At 37.6% G+C, this 19,481-nt stretch overlaps 1 protein-coding gene across 4 annotated transcripts in view; it reads right to left on the reverse strand.

Annotated features, from left to right (window-relative positions):
* The window catches only part of LOC107685907 (protein CLEC16A-like), a 64,907-nt gene that overhangs the window by 12,054 nt on the left and 33,372 nt on the right, over positions 1-19,481 (reverse strand). For all 4 annotated transcript variants that reach the window (XM_016482645.1, XM_016482644.1, XM_016482643.1 and 1 more), the window contains 7 exons: positions 17,523-17,567; positions 15,477-15,527; positions 14,537-14,665; positions 12,079-12,199; positions 4,509-4,660; positions 2,599-2,803; positions 2,074-2,211 (listed from right to left, as the gene is read on the reverse strand). In XM_016482645.1, coding sequence (XP_016338131.1) covers positions 2,074-2,211; positions 2,599-2,803; positions 4,509-4,660; positions 12,079-12,199; positions 14,537-14,665; positions 15,477-15,527; positions 17,523-17,567 — 841 coding nt within the window. The remainder of the gene's footprint in view (positions 1-2,073; positions 2,212-2,598; positions 2,804-4,508; positions 4,661-12,078; positions 12,200-14,536; positions 14,666-15,476; positions 15,528-17,522; positions 17,568-19,481) is intronic.

Below are 19,481 nucleotides of genomic sequence, written 5' to 3' on the forward strand. Positions count from 1 at the left end.
CTAAATTTGTATATATACTGTTTGAATGACAGCTTGGTAAATATGTTGGCGATCAAATATTCAATATCGCTACTCATCATAAGTACTTGGTACATTATCAGTGCAGCGGGAGACGTTCAAACTAATATCACGTAATTTCCGTCTCTATGATGCTTGGTTGATATCAGAAGGGAGGCTAGCCTCCCTTACGAGGTTTCTTTTCTCAACACTCCTCAGCGCTGAAAGTGAACACTCGATGGTGATTGGCTAATTTTTTTTTACCAACGAAGGCACGAGAGCTCACCTCTCCCCCGGCCTCCCCCTACCCTTCTGTATCACCTAGCGGTTGTAATTACATCAGCAGATTCGGCACATTCGCGATAGAAAAGCGGCGCTTTCACTTTATGGTATTACAACTGTGAAATTACAAACAAAAAAATACACATTCTGAGACATGAACTGAAATGAATTGTGAATTTTATTAACATTAAATCATGGGGAATAACTCAAAATTATGGGGAAGCTGTGCCTCCCCTGCCTCCCCCGACGAGCCGCCACTGAATGGTGCAGCTCTATTCTGGAAAAGGGGGAGGGGAGCAGTAGCTCATTTGCATTTAAAGAGACAGGCCCGAAAAACAGCGTGTTTCTGCTTCCACTCAAAATAGGCATTTTCAAAATGATATAATAAATGATCTGTGGAGTATTTTGAGCTGAAACTTCACAGACACATTCTGGGGACACCAGAGACTTATATTATATATTGTAAAAAGGGGCATAATATGTCTTCTTTAATATTCTTGTGACCCAAACTATATGCAGGGTGGTCACACACACGCACACACACACACAGACACACACACACATATATATATATAAGTATATCACACTTAAATACCCACTAAACCACATTACTTTGTGAATGACCCACTGGTCTGGAACCAAAAGTCTACATAAGGGTTGAATATCATGACTGCTCAGAATCACAGCTGGTAGAGAGGAAGTATTACCTAGAAACCTTTTTCAAAAAAACAGAACCGTAACTTAGAAAAACACTATAGAGAAATTCTGGGGAAAACAAAATTAGGATGTGCAATGGTTTAAAATTAGTCAAATTTCTGTGCAAATCTCCACAGAGAAAAGTGAGTGAGCAAGTCCCTTTCAGAAATAAAAAACGCAAAAGAGGCAAATGTTTCACAACATATATTAAATATATCTTATACTGTAACAGAAACAGGAACCTCTGATGTTGTGAACACTTTCCTATAAAATAGAAATTTTACATTAAGACTCCTCTACCACCAAATCATCCAAAAGACTTGCTCAAAAAACTGCAACCAAAGACAGACTAGGCATTAATTTTTCCATTCACTTGAGAAATAATATATACCAGAGCTTAGCAATAACTTTAACTGTCAAAGTTATTTATTTATTTTTTTTTTAATTATTAGATGAACAAAAATGTGAAATTACAAACTAAACTACTGTCAAAAAGTTTGGGGTTTTTAGGTTTTTTAATGTTTGTTTTTAAAAAAAATCTCTTATGCTCATCACGGCTGCATTTATGTGATCAAAAAGACAGTAAAATGGTAATCTTGTGAAATATTACCATATAAATATTAAAATAAAAAGCATTTATTTATATTTTAAAATGTAATTTATTCCTGTGATGACAAAGCTGAATTTACAACAGCCATTATTCAAGTTTTCAGTGTCACACGATCCTTTAGAAATAATTAATAATATGCTCATTTGCTGCTCAAGAATCATTTCTTATTATTATCAATGTTGAAAATAGTTGTGCTACTTCATATTTTTGTGGAAAACAAAATGCATTTTTTCATAATTCTCTGATGAATAGAAAGTTCAAAAGAACAACATTTATTTGACAGAAATCTTTTGTAACAATGTCATTTTTACTGTAATTTACTGCTGTTATTTAATCAATTTAATGCAACCTTGAGAAGCATTAATTAAAAAAGCTAGAAGCATTAAAAAAATATATATATGCGAAATAAAAACGAAAATATGCAACTGTGGATAACACCTTGCCCCTTAACCTTCTGTGATTTCCTCCTTAATGGTTCACACATTTACCTGGAACTTTATCTACAGAGGCGAAGGCTGGGCCGCGTCTGGACTGGTCATAGAAGCGAAATGGCAGAGACGCAGCAACAGATGGTTGGCTGAAGCCCAGCACCTCTGTGGAAGGCTGAACAGGAAGGTCCAATAGAGCTGCAGGATGTATGTTTATGGAAAGAAGGGAAAAGAAAGATAACATGAGCAAAAAAATGTGTGATGGAAATATGCATTCATTTTTTTCCAACTACCCAGTAAAATTAAATCGTAACAGGATAAATATCCAAGCTAAAAGGAAATTCCATGTTTTTGGGAATCAGTACAATTAAACTTATTGCACCTGGCATCAATTACTTCAAAATGTTATTCTGGCCAGTTAAATTATAACTAAAGTCCACATTTACCTCCACCCCCATGTTGCACAACAGCTGGGATGTCAGAGAAAGTATAATTTATAAACAGAAGATACATGCTGCTGTAAAAACACAGTGTACGGCTTTGGATTTAAAGCAAGTTACAACTGGTAAGCAGCCAAGACCTGACCTGCTATCCGCTGCATTTTCATGCGTCTGGCCTGGATGCGGCCCTTGGCTAGTCGCTGTTTGGCGATGATGCAGCGTATATGGTCCGCAAAAATAAAGTTAGCCTGCAGGATGGGCACAGGCTTGGCATGAGGGTTAGACGTGGGCTTGTGTATGATGATGTTCAGAGCCCTGCTGTCGTCTTCTACTCCTGAAACCTGCATGTCCTGTGAACATATGCATTAGATTAAAATCTGAAAATTTGAACGCTGGTTTCTAAGACTTCAAATGCAACAATTATTTTAAAACAATTTGTTTATTAATTTGTTTGTTTTGCAGAATTCTTTTTTTTTTTTTCAAGGGATAGTTCACCCAAAAATAAAAATTACCCTACAATTTACTCACCCTCAAGACATCCTAGGTGAATATGACTTTCTTCTTTCAAACGAATACAATCAGAGTTATATTAAAAAATGTCCTGGCTCTTCCAAGCTTTATAATGGCAGTGAATGGTTGTTGAGTTTCAACAGTCCAATAGAAATCCAATAAAGTGCAAATTTTTGTTAATCTAATAAATAATAATAATAATAATAATAAAAAAACCTAACTTTGACAGTTGAACTTATTGCTAAGCTCTGGTATATATTATTTCTCAAGTGAATGGAAAAATGAACTCTGGTGAGAATACGCTACAGCAAAGGAAAACCAGTCTCCTCTTGACTTACATCGAAATCCTCTGACTTTTTTCTTTACAAATCCTCATTTTGCACTTCTAATTCGTGAAAGGAGTTTCGTTTTGCTCTGTCCTCTGCGCTTCCGCGTTCGTCACTTCTCACCAGAGCTTACGCTACACCTACGTCATCCACTGGAACGCCATTCTTCATGAACATGCGTACGACAGTTAGCGGAAGCTAGAAATTACGGTTTAAATATGGATATTTTTCTTACAAAAATGCATCGATTCGTTTCAGAAGGCCTTTATTAACCCCCTGGAGCCATGCGAGGCACTTTTTATGATGGATGGACGCACTTTATTGGATTCTATTGGACTGTTGAAACTCAACAGCCATTCAATGCCATTATAAAGCTTGGAAGAGCCAGGACATTTTTTAATATAACTCTGATTGTATTCGTTTGAAAGAAGAAAGTCATATACACCTAGGATGGATTGAGGGCGAGTAAATTATGGGGTAATTTTAATTTTTGGGTGAACTATCCCTTTAGGAATTTTTTTTTATTCTTTTTTTTTTTTTAATCTTTGGATTTTCCTATAACACTTCCAGTGACTTTTGGGAAATGTCTTCTGAGAAAACATTCCTCACAATAATAATTATTTCTGTCATCAAATAGCTGCACCTAATGTCATAACTGTTGTGCCGACAAGTAGCTCAATCACTTAAGACCAAGTCTTGCTAAAGAGAATGATTTGTAAAATGCCTAACTATGATTACTTTTGCGCAAACATGTTTCCATGTGGTAATTTACATATCCTATTAGGTTTTGCTCATGAGCCTTAAGTTGCCAGGACACTCACAGAGGGTTACGATGCAACACATTACCAATATTTACAGTATGCACTAAGCCTTAATTTTGCGTGTAACATGATTGAATGGAAAGTAAAAAAAAAAATAAAAAAAAGCAGCATCATGCATACAAGTCACATAGCATATCCATATTTGTACACAATTTTAGTAATTTGTTTGCAGAGCAAGTTACATAATTTAATTGATCTCTCTTTCAAAATCAGATTTTCTGAATTGGTTTTCGAGCGAAGCCCTTAAATACCTTTCCTTGTTACATGCAATAACTTTAAAATCTGACAGAGGACTTCACTTCTGAGCTGAACATCACAGTCCTGACAAGAATGTGGCCAAAGTGTACTTTTTTGTTTGAGCGTCATGTTTGCAGTGTAGGAGTAGAAATGAAGCAGACCTGTAAAAGGCCAGCAAACTTGACAACCCCCCAGCCAAGACGTTTTGAATCTGGTTCCACAAGACTCATCTGGTACACATCCACAGACAGGAAGCGCTGAGCTTGAACACCATCTTTACTCACCACCATGCAAGCAATAAGATCACTGTTATCTATAAGGGAAGAATAAGGTATAATAATTTATAGGTAATTCCAAGGGTCCTTCAACAAACTTACACAAATCAGTAAAAACAAGCCATAAAGGTCAAAGTTCAGACTATGATTGGGAACACTGTTTAACCACTTCAAGCGTTCAAAACAAACCCACACAAAATTTGTACAAATACACAAGTCCAGATCTGCCCCTCATGCAATACTTCACTGCATTAACAGCCTCTGATTACATGCTTCAGGAAATTTAGCATTAAAATTTCAATTCAGTCACCTAATCTATTTCCAAAGAAACAGTAGGACTTGCACAACTAAATATAGTCATGCACTTTCTATTATAAAGGGTTAAGAAAATGTCAGCGCAGGGTGAATTCAATCACATTAAAGTGTCAGTAACTGAGTTAGTGTTAACCTGTCATGAAATCAGATTGTACTCAGACATGCGGGAGTTTTCAAAAACACTCCAGTGAGTCATGCCCTAAACAGTACAGTGCAGCTACTCGGGTGGGTGGAGAAGGGGGTGGGGGAAGAAGGGGAGGGGTAGGTAAGAGAGGTAAGTCATGAACGTTTAAAGTTGGTTTCAGGTAGACCCACTAAACTACTAATAACTGAAACAGCATCGTCACAGCTGAGGTACTATGACTTTGTACCAGTTTCACTTTGTGCTCTGAACTTCCTTAGAAGTTACACTGATGGGTTGAGGAATTACTTCAGAACTAGAAGAGCGAGCGCTGCTCTTCCTTTTAACTCACAGCCAACTGTGGTGACAGAGAATTGTGCTGCCTCTGGGGAAAATTATCTGCTCTTCTACCAAGGAATACACACTTCTATGTAGATGACGTCTGACTAGTTAAGCAGACAGCTGAGCAGAGTAGTTCTTCTTTTTATTAAAGCCACAAATACCATGATGCACACCAGCTCTGTGGAATCTTGTATCCTAAGGGCAATCAGGATACATTCCACGGGTGGTTACATGTGGTTATGTTTGCTGATTCATGATGAAGTTGAATTTTAAAAAAGGAAGCAGAACAAAGAGCACTCATTTCAGTGTCTATAAATGTCAGTGTTTATGTGGAAGCTGGGTGACCTATTTAAAAATCATTCGAACGAAAATAATGAATCATTCATACCTCTGAACCAGTTTGATCAATTCATTAAAAGGGATCTTCTCTAAAGAACTTTAGTAATCAGCATCACAAAGCAATGTCTAGCCAACAACGTTAAAGCAAAACTTGCTTTTCCAAGATTTTAAAAATAAGTAACTAACCTTCTTGATGGTGATAATTTAAGTATTTGGTAACTATGATAACTGGACAACGATTGTAAAAATCATTTTGATTCAGAACTAATCTGAATAATCATTCAGATAAATTTGATTGAACTGTTTAATTGAAAAGAATCTTTTCAAAATTAATCACCAAACCTGTACAAATTACTTTTGTTGAATACAAGAGATGTTTTGAAGAATGTTTGTAACCAAATAGCTGATGGTAGTCATTGATTTCTAATGCATGGTAAAAAAAAATATATTATGGAAGCCAATGGCTACTATCAACTGTTTGGTTATGAATATTCTTCAAAATATCTTCTTTTGTGTTCAAAAGAAGAAAGAACCTCATACAGGTTTGGAAAAACCTACGGAGTAATTAGTGACAGAATTGTAATTTTTGGGTGAACTACCTCTTTAAAATGTCTTTGTTAGAAAAACATTACATAAACATTTCCTCATATTCCAGGGCCCTCATTTATCAACAGTATGTAGAAAAGGTTCTATATTTTGTCCTACGAATGAAATTTAGAATGTGCCTAAGTACAAGAAAATCCATATTTATCAAACGTGCGCATGCAGTTCTTACGCACACGAGTAAGCAATCATTGTAAGTAACATGCTCGTTCACGGTCATTTGCATTCGGAAACGCCTCCAATGAACCATATATGGTGACAACACCTCCCTTTATAAATCACGTGAATGTATGTGCCCTCACCGAAATCATGGCAAAGAAAGCGGTACCGACTGAGAAGCCATTCTGTGCTCTCACTCTCAGCGCAGTCTTTGAAAACGCGTTCTCTGCGGAGAGCATTGTTTGCCAAGTCTTCCAATAACGCAAGATAAGCCATTGCACTGAGACAAACATTTGTCACAGCTGTCTTTTATGGTTTAACACCAATTACGCAAATTGTCTGTTTAAAACCAGACAAATGATAAATTGAGTGTTTTATAATTAAAGGAAACACAGGGCATTTGTGGATTGCTTAATGCGTACTGTGACACTCTTAAATGCTTTTTATGTGTAGTGTCGCTATTCTACCACTAGATTCTCTGCGTAAGCATGCTGAGAGGTGTGCTTATATTTACACACATTTCTACGTATAAGTACAAGTTGGTAGATCCCACACTTTGCGTGAAACTGTTCTTACGCACTCATTACGCACACATCTGTGCATACGCACTGTTAATAAATGAGGCCCCAGGTCTTCCATGACCTTGGGAATCCTGAAGCAAGAGTCAACTAAAGAATAACTCAGAAAATGTGTGGGACAAATTGCTCACTATAACCCTGGGTAAGAGTAATTAAATCAGACCTTCCAAAACATACACAATTACATCCTGTGCAATTTCAAGAGAAAATGTAATATGCTTGTCTATTTTAACAAACCCTAATTAATAGATGAGATTTCAGCTCTCAGCCAAAGTGGGGGTGGGGTGTTACATGCAAAAGTACCATGAGACTTGAGTGTTTAAGGTGAGAAACTTTTTCTGAGAACTTCTACAGAAAGTGATCACATGTCATGTGTAATAATACTTATGTATATGCATAAAAAAAGGAAACAAGAAGGGCACAAAACACATTTGAACATGTAGTTGCAGCTCTTTCAGTTAATGTGTCCTTAAAAAAACCAACAGCAAAGAGTGGAAAATATTTAGCAAGAATTCATGTAAGTTCACACAATGCACTGTGATGCGTCTACGGTGTTGTGTGCATGCATCATTTCCTGCACGTCTAAAAATAACACAGATCAGTGGCACATCAGGTTCTCAGGTCGATCTGTCTGTCTATCTGTCTGACTGTCTCTCTCATCATTTGAGAGCGAGGTGCTTGTTCCATCCACTTACTGTTGAGCCATTCTTGGATTCACATTAAAAAGGACATAAAAAGGCCAATGTTATCACAAATCATGATGGTGCAAGATGAACCAACTGTAAACCGCTGTTACTGTGAAGCTGGGGGATGTACAAAAGATTTTCCAGATAGGAAAATCGGAGATGATTTTATGTGGTAAAATGCTTTGCAGACATATAGTGGGGTCCAAAAGTCTGAAATAGGGATATTCATTTTAACCGTTTAACCGGTTAACCGACCGTAAGAATTTTGACCGATTAATACAATCAGTTAAACGGTTTAAAATGGTCATTTAATTATTTATTTTTTCAGTAATTTATCAAAATATTTAAAAAGGTTTGCTGCATGGTTAAAATACGCTACGCGTATAAAAAAATGTGTTTTTAGGGGGAAAAAACATAAGTCGCGTATAAGTCGCATTTTATTATTTCATTCAGTAATAGGCCTAATGCCGACGCGAAATGTTTACAAATATTACAAAATCAAATGTTTCCGTATTCGCGATGTATTTGAATGGCAAATTTTTCTAACAGTGGAAACAACTAGTCCTTGTAGTCATAAAGATAATTGGAATTGTAAAAGGTTTACCTTTATTTGTGTACATTCACAATAAAAACAAATCTTTGTGCTTTTGTAAAATAAGCCTAAAGAAAAATAGGTATTATCAGCACAATAATTTGGGTGAAAATAATTATTTTTACTACTTGGTTTGTCCCCATTTTGCTTTATGGACAGTAGTCTGATCATGTTATCCAGCATGAATGAATTTTATGTCATAACATTTTTAGGATTTGAAAATTTCAGGACAAAGAAACGGTTCACAAATTCATCCAAATTATTCAGTTAAATTCATGATTAATTTTAAAGTTTTTGAAATTTTCTAAATGAACAAATGTTTCACAAATTTGTCTGGACAATTTATCAGATTAATTATGAACCAAAATTATTAATTTTTCATTTTGACATTATCAAAACAAAGAACTTTAATCATTCCACATTTAAATTAGATTCTGAAATCCCAGATTTTCATTGTAATCTTAGAAATTTGGACCCTACTGTACTTATAATGTAATCGTGTAAAACCAAGTTTAATGGCAGACTAACAAGACTTATATTATCATTTCCTTGACCTAATATTGGTCTTCACAAATGAAAACGATTCAAACCCAGAGCGAAAACAGTCAGCCGATGTCATACTTTGTGCATTAACCCTTAAATGCACAAACGGCTGTAAGACAGGAAGCTGCAGTGGGTTGATTTTGGCAGCAAAATCTGAGCTTTCTCCCACCTGCTCACACTTCCAGGGCTCGTTCTGCCCACTCTCTGACCGAGGCTGTAGGTGCTTCTCAAGCAGCCTTACTGTTAAGACGCGAGATATACTGGAAGAGCTCAAGGCTGCTGCCCACAACAGCTGCACCAGCTCTAGCAAAGGCCTCTGTGACAGCGGAAGGTCTGAGTCAGTTCGCTTTGTACACACCCCCTCTTACCTGTCAAAGTGAGATGGCCTGAGTTAAACAGGACACCTGGACACAAGAACTGAGCCAGAGGTTCTGAGACGAGGGGCTTCCATGCAACACATCAGGGCTGAAGTGAAAATCGGTTAACAGTGCAAACCCACAGATTGCATGAAAGAGCTGCACAGGCGACGAGAGAGCGATTTCATCATATGTGGTAAACACTTTGCGACTGAGTGTGAGATACAACGAGGAAGGTCTTAACATGGAACTCAAAACCAAGGAGATGGCCGCAGTTCATGAGAAAGATATCGATTCCACGTTCTTTTTCTATTAAAACTCAACCGAAGTGCTGAAGTTTCATCTTTATCTAACTGCACTTTATCTGATACCACAGAAACAAGAACTAGCACACAATTCAGTTAATGTGAATCACTCAGCTGTAGATGTTTGTTATCAAGTTATCGCAAAGATTCACATGAAACTGAGTGGTGATGTTTTTGAATCTTACATTTATTGGTCATGTACATGTATTTTAAAGTGGTCCTACTGTGCTTTTACACTTTTTCAACTTTAGTTCAAGTGTAATGTTGCTGTTTAAACATAAAAAAGATTTGCAAGGTCACACAGCTCAAAGTTCACTCCAAAGAGAGGTGTGCTCTTTCTCAGAAAACACTTTTCAAGCACTACAACAAACGGCTCGTTCGGACTACAGTGTGCTTCTTCTAGATATTGTGAAGTCACAATGTTACTCATTTAAATAATGGAATATGCAAAAAGCTGAGCTGAGCCAGAGAGTGTAAAAAAACAAACAAGGGGCGTGACTTTTCCGGAACACACTCTTAACCAATCACAAAGCACTAGGCCAGCTAACCAATCAGAGCACATTTCGTATTTTGGAAGGAGGGGTTTCATCGAAACAGGGACTAAACAGTGCGTTTGAGACAGCCTGGGAAGAGAGGTGCTGCAATAATGTAAATTATTTTAGCACATCCCAAAAACTAAATCAAGATTTCGTAAAAGGGCATAATAGGACCCCTTTAATCCTTGTAGGCCTAAACATTTGGTTTTCTTTGAACATTGTTGTCATGTGAAAATAATTGGAAAATCATATGCAACTTTTTTAACAGCAAAATTGTGTCAGAGTTTCATTACAGCTGTATAAATCCCAGGTATTATGACAAATAAAAAAAAAACAACTTTTTTAATGAAAAGGTTTATAATTTAACATTTAATGAAAAATATCAATTTTCTGGCCATTAAAAATACTGTTAAAAATAACATTTATATGTCTTTAAATGTATAATTTTTTGTTGCAAGTTAAAGGGATAGTTCACCCATGAAAATGAAAATTGTCTAATTTACTCACCCTCAAGTTGTTCCAAACCTGTATTAGTTTCTTTCTTATGTTGAACATAAAATATTTTGAAGAATGTTAGACAACCAAACAGTTGCTGGTGGCAACTAGGGAAGGGCATTCCAAGCAAAAATAATATTTGAAAATCGCTGGTTATTATTGGACTATTATTCGAAAAATCGCACCCCTCCCCCGCATGTATGCACAAACACCCTTAAACAGAGAGAGAGGGAGAGAGACAGGATTCAAGCTTTCAATCTGTATGATAAACTGTTTAATTCAGAAGATAGGCTACCTTAACTCAAGCCATATAATGATTGTAACGTGCTGAAACATATTAATATAATAAACATAACCGAATGATGGCACTTATTAACATAAGTCTATCGATTAGCATAAATCAACTGCTCATAAGGCTAGGACATTTCCATTATAAAAAATGGAACCGCAAAGGGAATAGATACGAAATGGGAGGAAAAATATACTTCAATATCTTCTGTCGCAATTATATCATTGGGTAATTGTATTAATATAAACTGCGGGCATCAGGGAGCCGTTATTAATATGTGAGGCATTGAAATCGCTTATGAACGCGCTCTTGTTTTTTACTTTCACTTTCGAGATTCGCGATCACACGTACGGAGCAGCACTCGGCAGTACTTACCACACATTTTACAAGATTAGATGTTTGTCAGTGGTGCTCAGGATCTGCAAATCATTCGCCATCATACTCAGTCATCTCTCCTTACTCTGTTTATGTGGTAAGTGAAATGTTATGTAACCATGTCTATGAATGTAACAGGCTACCACTAGCAAGCGGCTAAGCATGTCCCTTTAGTGGCTCCGTAGAATGCGTTATTTGTTTTCTGCGCCTTTCTGACTACAGCCACACCTCTAACCCAGGCGGGGGAGTTTGTGGTCCACACAAAACTTTTATTTGACATCGTCCCAAGTTACTGTAACCATTATATGCTAGGCAAGTCTTTTTTTATACCATGCAAGTCTACAGTGTGCACGTGAGACAATGTGTTCTTCTGTTGTCTTTGACAGCTTTTAGGTGCGTTATTGGCAGCGCCACATGAACCACCGCATCAGCACGGAAAACATGGGGAAATTTTTTAAGACAATAATCGCACAACCTATTCGATATTCTATAATTAAATCAACTAATCGAATATTCGAAAATCGTGACCCATCCCTAGCAGCAACTGACTTCCATAGTATGGTAAAAAAATACTATGCAAGTCAGTGGGAACCAGTAACTGTTTGGTTACTAACATTCTTCAAAATATCTTCTTTTGTGTTCAGCAGAAGAAAGAAATTCATACAGATTTGGAACAACTTGAAGGTCAGTAAAAATGTTGGCAAAGCAAATAAAAACCTGAATGAGCAGAAAAAAAATCCCTACAGTTGAGAAACTGGAAAATGTTCAATTTGCAAAAATAACTCGTTGAGCATCAGCTTTATGTGACTCTAAAGGCCTTACTGAGGTCAAGCACATCATCAGTCTTGATGAGATCCTCTGGTCGGGTGAGAGGTAGTTGAGTTTCTGGTTCTCCCTGCAGCTGTAGGGACAGCGAGCGCAGCATGAAGAACACACGTATAGCCTGCAGGGACACACACACACACACACACACACACACACACACACACACAATTAAAGCTGCTATAGAAACTAATTAATCATAAACATGCAGCATCAAATGATTTGAATCTTCCTGGAATTTATGTCCTGCATAAGTGCTAAAAGTTTTTCGAAAATATCCTTTAAAACATTATCAATGTATCTCAAATATAAATATGATCAATGTAACAGAGTGTCTTAAAACAAGGAACACATTAGCCTGATGAAGAATTTAAGTTCAACTGTGACATTACCCAGAGTTGTCATGATATCAAAGTTTTAGTACTGACACCTGTGAAATTTTACGACTCCTGGCACCACTTTCAAAACTAATATAATATTGAAAGCAATCTTTTATGTAGAAAGTTAAATATTAATAATAATAAAAAAACAGTTAAACAACTGCTCACTTAAGTAAACAGTGCTTAAAGGGGTCCTATTATGCTTTTTCACTTTTTCAACTTTAGTTAGTCTGTAATGTTGCTGTTTGAGCATAAAAAAGATCTGCAAAGTTACAAAGCTCAAAGTCCAATTCAAAAGGAGATATTTTATTTAACAGAAATCACTTTTCAAAAACTACAACGAACGACTCGTTTGGACTGCAACACATATTCTCTGGGATTTGTGATATCACAAATATCGACGAATGGGACGAGACCTGGTTGAGCTGCACTAGAGAAGGCAACGAGTGTTATCACTATGTCAGAGACACACTAGTTTCCCCAAGGCAGACAAACTTACGAGTTGTTACAATCATCCGGGTTTAAATCGCGCTCAAATTGATTTGATTTTGACAATACTTACACTGAAGCTCACAGGCAGCTATGGTAAGGGACATGACATTTCCCGACCAGGCGCCGAGTGGTGCCAATCACAGCACACACTGGCCCAGCTAACCAATCACAGCACACACTGGCCCAGCTAACCAATCACAGCACACACTGGCCCAGCTAACCAATCACAACACACACTGGCCCACAGCACACACTGACCCAGCTAACCAATCACAACACACACTGGCCCAGCTAACCAATCACAACACACACTGGCCCAGCTAACCAATCACAACACACACTGGCCCAGCTAACCAATCACAACACACACTGGCCCAGCTAACCAATCACAACACACACTGGCCCAGCTAACCAATCACAACACACACTGGCCCAGCTAACCAATCACAACACACACTGGCCCAGAATGTAAAATATGTGAAAAATAATGTGTTTTTCGAACAACCTAGTATGAGAGCCTGTTCTAGTACACCCCCAAAACAAAATCAAGACTTTGTAAAAGAGTATAATAGGACCCCTTTAAACTTTTCTATGTACATATTAAATGTAAAATAACTACTTAAAGTGCTGCTACAGTCTTAACTGAATGATTGACACATATATAATAGTACTGATTCAATGCTGTTGAAGTTATACCAAGAATCGGCTCTGTAAGAGAAGTGCATTTTACCATTCATGTTAGGGCTGTGCGATATGGACAAAAAAAGCCTATCGCGATTTCTTTGATCAATTTTGCGATTTCCATTTTAATCACGATTTTGACTCCCGTGTCCAGGGTTTTTTTTTTTGCCATGCACTGGTCATAGAGCTCTTTGTGGCGTTGCTTTAGATGTTGAACTAGATTTGTTGCGCCAAGTTCACACGTACTCCGTCTGCAGTGCGTATACCAGCACAGCAGAAATAGACGCACCGCTCCTGGAGCGCACTGCAGGACTGCAATAGCGTGCAGTGTGAACGCTCTGATCCGTTAACATGGGCGCAGAAAAAATAGGCACCACAGACAGAGTGTGTGAACCTGGCGTTACGTTTGTATGCCCGCCCGGTCTGTTCTGTTCTCGTGCTCCATTTAGACACGCTGCATTCTAATTGGTTCGGACAGCATACTGCGGGAGGTCGGGGGCGCGGAAAATCGTGCTATAAAGCGATTTAGAAATCGCGCAAGCTCAAATCGCGATTTTATGACGATTTCTATTAATCGCACAGCCCTAATTCATGTGCACAGCTGCTTCACCAAATAAGCATACGAGTATTCAAAATCAGATGCTTGTCATTCAGACCAAATTAAGTTGATACTCTGTATTATCGATATAGCAGAAAGCCTTGCATTGTTATATTTCTGAAGCACATGAAATCCATTTCTAAAAAGCTTTGGCTGGTTTCCCAGAAGACAAACCAAAGGAAAAGGAAAAGGTTCGGGGTGGATGTTTGACAAAAAAAGACAAAATATTTTGACAAATGGCCACAAGACCCACCCATATAATTCAATCTGAGATCTTTCAGCATGAGTGTATATGTTCATCACTGACCCTGCGTGTTCTCTCGACATCTCCACAGGGCAATCGCTTCACAAAGTCAATGCCGGTAAGGGGGGTGCCAGTGGGAGGAAGTAAAATGGATGCATCCATCATAAGATACTCCACATTTAGCGGCTTATTCTATACACACAGTACACATAACCAAAGAAAAAAAAAATAATAGTAATCACTCAGTGGGCTTGTTGACCCTGGTCCAACAAACGCAAACCTTTATTTTGCTAACCAATCAGAGCAACACTCTCTTGGAATGTGTTGGTTCAGTGTGAACATGACAGTTGTGTTTCACAACATTTTAAATCCAACAGTCATGAATCATTTACTCATTTTCATGTCATTCCAAACCCAAATGGCTTTCTTTTTTCTGTGAAACACTAAAGATTAATTTTTAAAGAATATCTTTGCCACTACTTTCAATATAAGCTAAAAGGCAAGCTACATGTAAAAGAAAATCATTAAAGTGGATGATATGGCTTATATTCCATACTATTTTATGCTCCATGTGGTCTGTTTTCCACAAAGTATATGACTTCTGAAGACTTAGAATATAGAGTCATGTTGGCTTTTATGGTGAAAGCTAAAGTCCACATTATCTATAACTGCAGGAAAACGAGTGAGCAACTAAATTTTATTTTTTTTAATTCTTTTGTGTTCAATGGAAGGATAAAATGAGCATGAGTAAACAGCAATATTATCATTTTAGCTGAGATAATTCTTTACAAAAAAACAATACTCCCAGGAAACAATGTTTTGTAAGAGAAAGCAGTACAAACGTAGGCTGCATTAGCCACTCCTTATCCAGTAAATGTCTGATAGATAACAGAGATTTCCTCTCACCTCAGAAGGATGTGTTGCTGTATCATCAGGTTATGACAGACAGTAAGAGTAAGGTTGCAAAAAAGACAACATTTATGTGTTTTGTAAGGAAGCTTACCATCATGCTCCTGTACTCATCCTCAAACATGTCCAGGAAAATCTCCTCCCCCTGTAGGAAGAGGTACATTACAAGGAAAAAATTACCATAAAAGAAAACAAGATACATGATACACTACTGTTCAAAAGGTTAGAGTCAGTAAGATTTGGTTTAAAATGGAAAAAAAAGATTTAGAATTTATTTACATTTATTTAAAGTTTATTTAAATTTTTTATTGTCTATTCATCAATGAATCCTGAAAAAATAATTCAAACAAACCTATTAAGCAGTACAACTGTTTTCAACATTAACGATATTAAAGACATATTTCTTCAGCAGCAAATCAGCATATCAAAATAATTTCTGAAGAATCATTTGTCACTGAAGTCTGATGCTAAAAAGTCTACATAAACTACATCCCACTATCCCTCAGAGAAAGGTAAACATCACTTCAAGCTAAAAAACGAATTAAACTCTTAAGCAACAATAACCCTTTTCCTTGACCAAATCAACTTATTCTAGAATGACTACTGTACTATATCACATTTTTAAAAATGAATTATTATTAATAAGTTATTCGACTTGTGTTACCATCTGATGCCAGTACTGTTGAGAGATCAATTATTCACATGAATCAGTGTGAACACTCATTTCCATGAAAATCCCCATGGGAAGGATGAAGGGAGAGACATGATGAGAAAAGTAATATAAAAGTAATATAGAGAATTAAAGAGAAAATGAGCATGAGTTAAATTATTCAGAACAGTCTGACTCTTTCACATATACAGTACAAGTCATTTTTGGTCAATGCATTATTCCCATGCTTTCACTTCTGTTATTTCATAGTTTTGACTTCACTATTGTGCTATAGTGTAGACAACAGAAATGATAAAGGAACAGTAGGTGTGTCCAAACCCGTGACTGCTGCTTCACGTGTCTGCCCAGATTCTTGGAAGAGCTGGGACACACTGATCCATTATGAACACACACAAAAGATGCAGATGAGATACCAATAATCTCTCTCTGAATGTGGAGAAGACGAAGGAGATTGTTGTTGACTTCAGGAGAGTGCGCACTCAGCATGCTCCTCTGTCCGTCAATGGTGTGACTGTGGAGAGGGTGAGCAGCACCAAGTTCCTGGGTGTGCACATCACAGAGGATCTCTCCTGGGCTGACAACACCACAGCAATGGCCAAGAAAGCACAGCAGCGTCTCTACTTCCTCCGCAAACTAAGAAGAGCCAGAGCCCCGGCCCCCATCATGTATACCTTCTACAGAGGCACCATCGAGAGCATTCTGACGAGCTGCATCACTGTGTGGTATGGTGCCTGCAACGCATCCTGCCGCAAGACACTTCAGCGCATAGTGGCTGTACATGTGGAAGAATTGACAATAAAGCAGACTTGACAATACTTGGGCCCTCCCAGGGCCCTCCATTATCCCAGAACAGAACATTCAGTACTGTGATTATTTACATACAGTCCTCACTTGTGTAATAACAGACGTTTTGGATAATATCAGTCGGAATGCGCAGCCTGCATAATTCATTCTGAAAGAGATCTTTTTTTGAATTGTGAAAGCAAAACTGGCTGCTGTTCTCATGTACGTTAAACAGAGTCACGGCACAGCACTCATATTTCATGAGAAAATGACTTTGGGGAAAATAAAGAAAAAAAGTGCTACAGGCTGCAGTAAAAGCTGGAAAACACGCACTAGTGTACTTTGCTATCTTGCAGGAATCGGAGTACTCTATTCAGTTTAATTGTAGTTTGCTTTCACAGAAATGTCTCAATGCGAATAAGCCACCATGAGCACTAACAAGTTTCAACAGGAAGCTGTTGGGATTTTCCCAAAGATCAAAACAGCAAAGTCTTTAGGATGAGCTGTCTGAGCTTAATTCTTCCTGAGACTTTAAAGGAAATTAAATACAAGTGGAGTGACTAGGTGATAATTATGAGAATTATTAGTATGAAGGTCTGTTGCCTTGAACTATCTGAACTTCCAGTAAGCACCTGAACGAACTGGTGACTTTTATTTGATCCGATATAAAATAAAAGACCATCTTGCCTTATAAAACCGCCTTAGAAGGTGAAGACTCTCTTCTCGGGCACCCTAAAAAAAGAAAACTGAGGTCAGCAATGGTATGATCGAGTTGCACAATATAAACAAGTAAAATGTCCTACTTCCTATATATCTGTCTAGTTTCAAAATAAGAATGAAAAGAACCATTACCCAATGTAGGAAAAATTACTGGGAAAAACCTAAGTGTGCATGCATGTGTTAAGAAACAACTGATTTTTAAGAAATATGTTGCAATCAGGTTTGAATAATCTCATCTGCAGTGGTTGATAAGCGAATCAGCATGAATCACTTAATTGTTTTTAACTTGATGTCAAGAGCCATCCTTTTCAATTATTGTGAAAATAATTGAACAAGTAACTGAGTAAGTGAAAAAGCAGGACATACTGTAGGTGTAGAAAAGAATCACCCCCCTTTAAAATAATCACATTTTGTTGCTTTGCAGCCTGAAATGAAGACGGACACAGTTTTTGTTTTATCCAGCTGAATTTACTCAGTGCAACTTATAACCATCATCCAGCTGACAGTGCAACTTATAACCATCCAAGTGAAAGATATAACACCAACATGTCAGAAAAAAATTAAAAATAAAATAAAAATACAGAATCATTGAGTTGGAAAAAGCATCACCCCCTTGTGTAAGTATTATGTTTAATCACCTTTTGCTTTAATTACAGCCTTTAGTCTGCTAATTACAGCCTCTACTAACTTTGCACATCTAGGCCCCGTCCACACGGAGACGCGTTTAGCTGTATACGCATACATTTTGTATCGTATAGGCGTTTCGTCCACACGGATCCGGCGTTTTGGGAGAGTGAAACCGATATTTTTTTAAACCGGGTCCCAGAGTGGATAATTCTGAAAACGCCGCCCTTGCGTTTTCGTGTGGACAGCGAATCCGTATATTTTCTGAAACGATGACGTCATCAGCCCACGTCTCACCCCTAGTCAGACACCGCTACGTCACGTAACAGCAACAAAAACATGAACAAACACTGAACGATTGCCTTTTTATTAACTAACATTAACATAGATTAATACATTTATTGTTCCATGTCCGTTTGTATACCGCGCGCAAGGTTTATGCGCATAGTCCAAGTCTTCTTCTCCGTTTTTAGTGTATCTCTGTGGCAGAATAACAGCGCCACATACTGGTCTGGCATGTATACTACATCGTTTTGTGTCGGTTTTGTGGTTTCGTGTGGATGCAGATATTTCTTGAGACGAGGGGGAAAAAAAAGATAGGATAGGGAAAGCTCTGGCTTCGTGTGGATGTAGCCCTAGACTTTGCAATATTTGCCCACTCTTCTTTGCAGAACTGCTCAAGTTCAGGTAAATTTTATGGTGAGTGTTTGTGGACTGCAGTCTTTAAGTCATTCCACAGATTTTCAGTGGGGTTTAAAGGAACACTCCACTATTTTTGAAAATAGAATCATTTTCCAACTCCCTTAGAGTTAAACAGTTGAGTTTTACCATTTTCGAATCCATTCAGCCGATCTCCGGGTCTGGCGGTAGCACTTTTAGCTGTAGCTTAGCATAGATCATTGAATCTGATTAGACCGTTAGCATCTCGCTCAAAAATGACCAAAGAGTTTCTATATTTTTCCTATTTAAAACTTGACTCTTCTGTAGTTACGCCGTGTACTAAGAAATACACGCAACTTTTTAAAATGAAAAGCTGCGATTTTCTAGGCCGATATGGCTAGGAACTATACTCTCATTGCAATGATATTATGCAGCGCCTGAAAATAGTCCCCAGCTAGGTAACTTCCAATAAGCCTATTTTCAGGCGCTGCGTAATATCATTGCTCATCAATATCATTGTAAGATGCTAACGGTCAAATCAGATTCAATGATCTATGCTTCGATCTATGCTTGATTCGAAAATGGTAAAACTGAACTGTTTAACTCTAGGGGAGTTGGAAAATGAGCCTATTTTCAAAAATA

This window comes from Sinocyclocheilus anshuiensis, unplaced genomic scaffold (assembly GCF_001515605.1).
Source record: "Sinocyclocheilus anshuiensis isolate Anshui unplaced genomic scaffold, SAMN03320099.WGS_v1.1 scaffold701, whole genome shotgun sequence".
NCBI classification, from domain to species: domain Eukaryota; kingdom Metazoa; phylum Chordata; class Actinopteri; order Cypriniformes; family Cyprinidae; genus Sinocyclocheilus; species Sinocyclocheilus anshuiensis.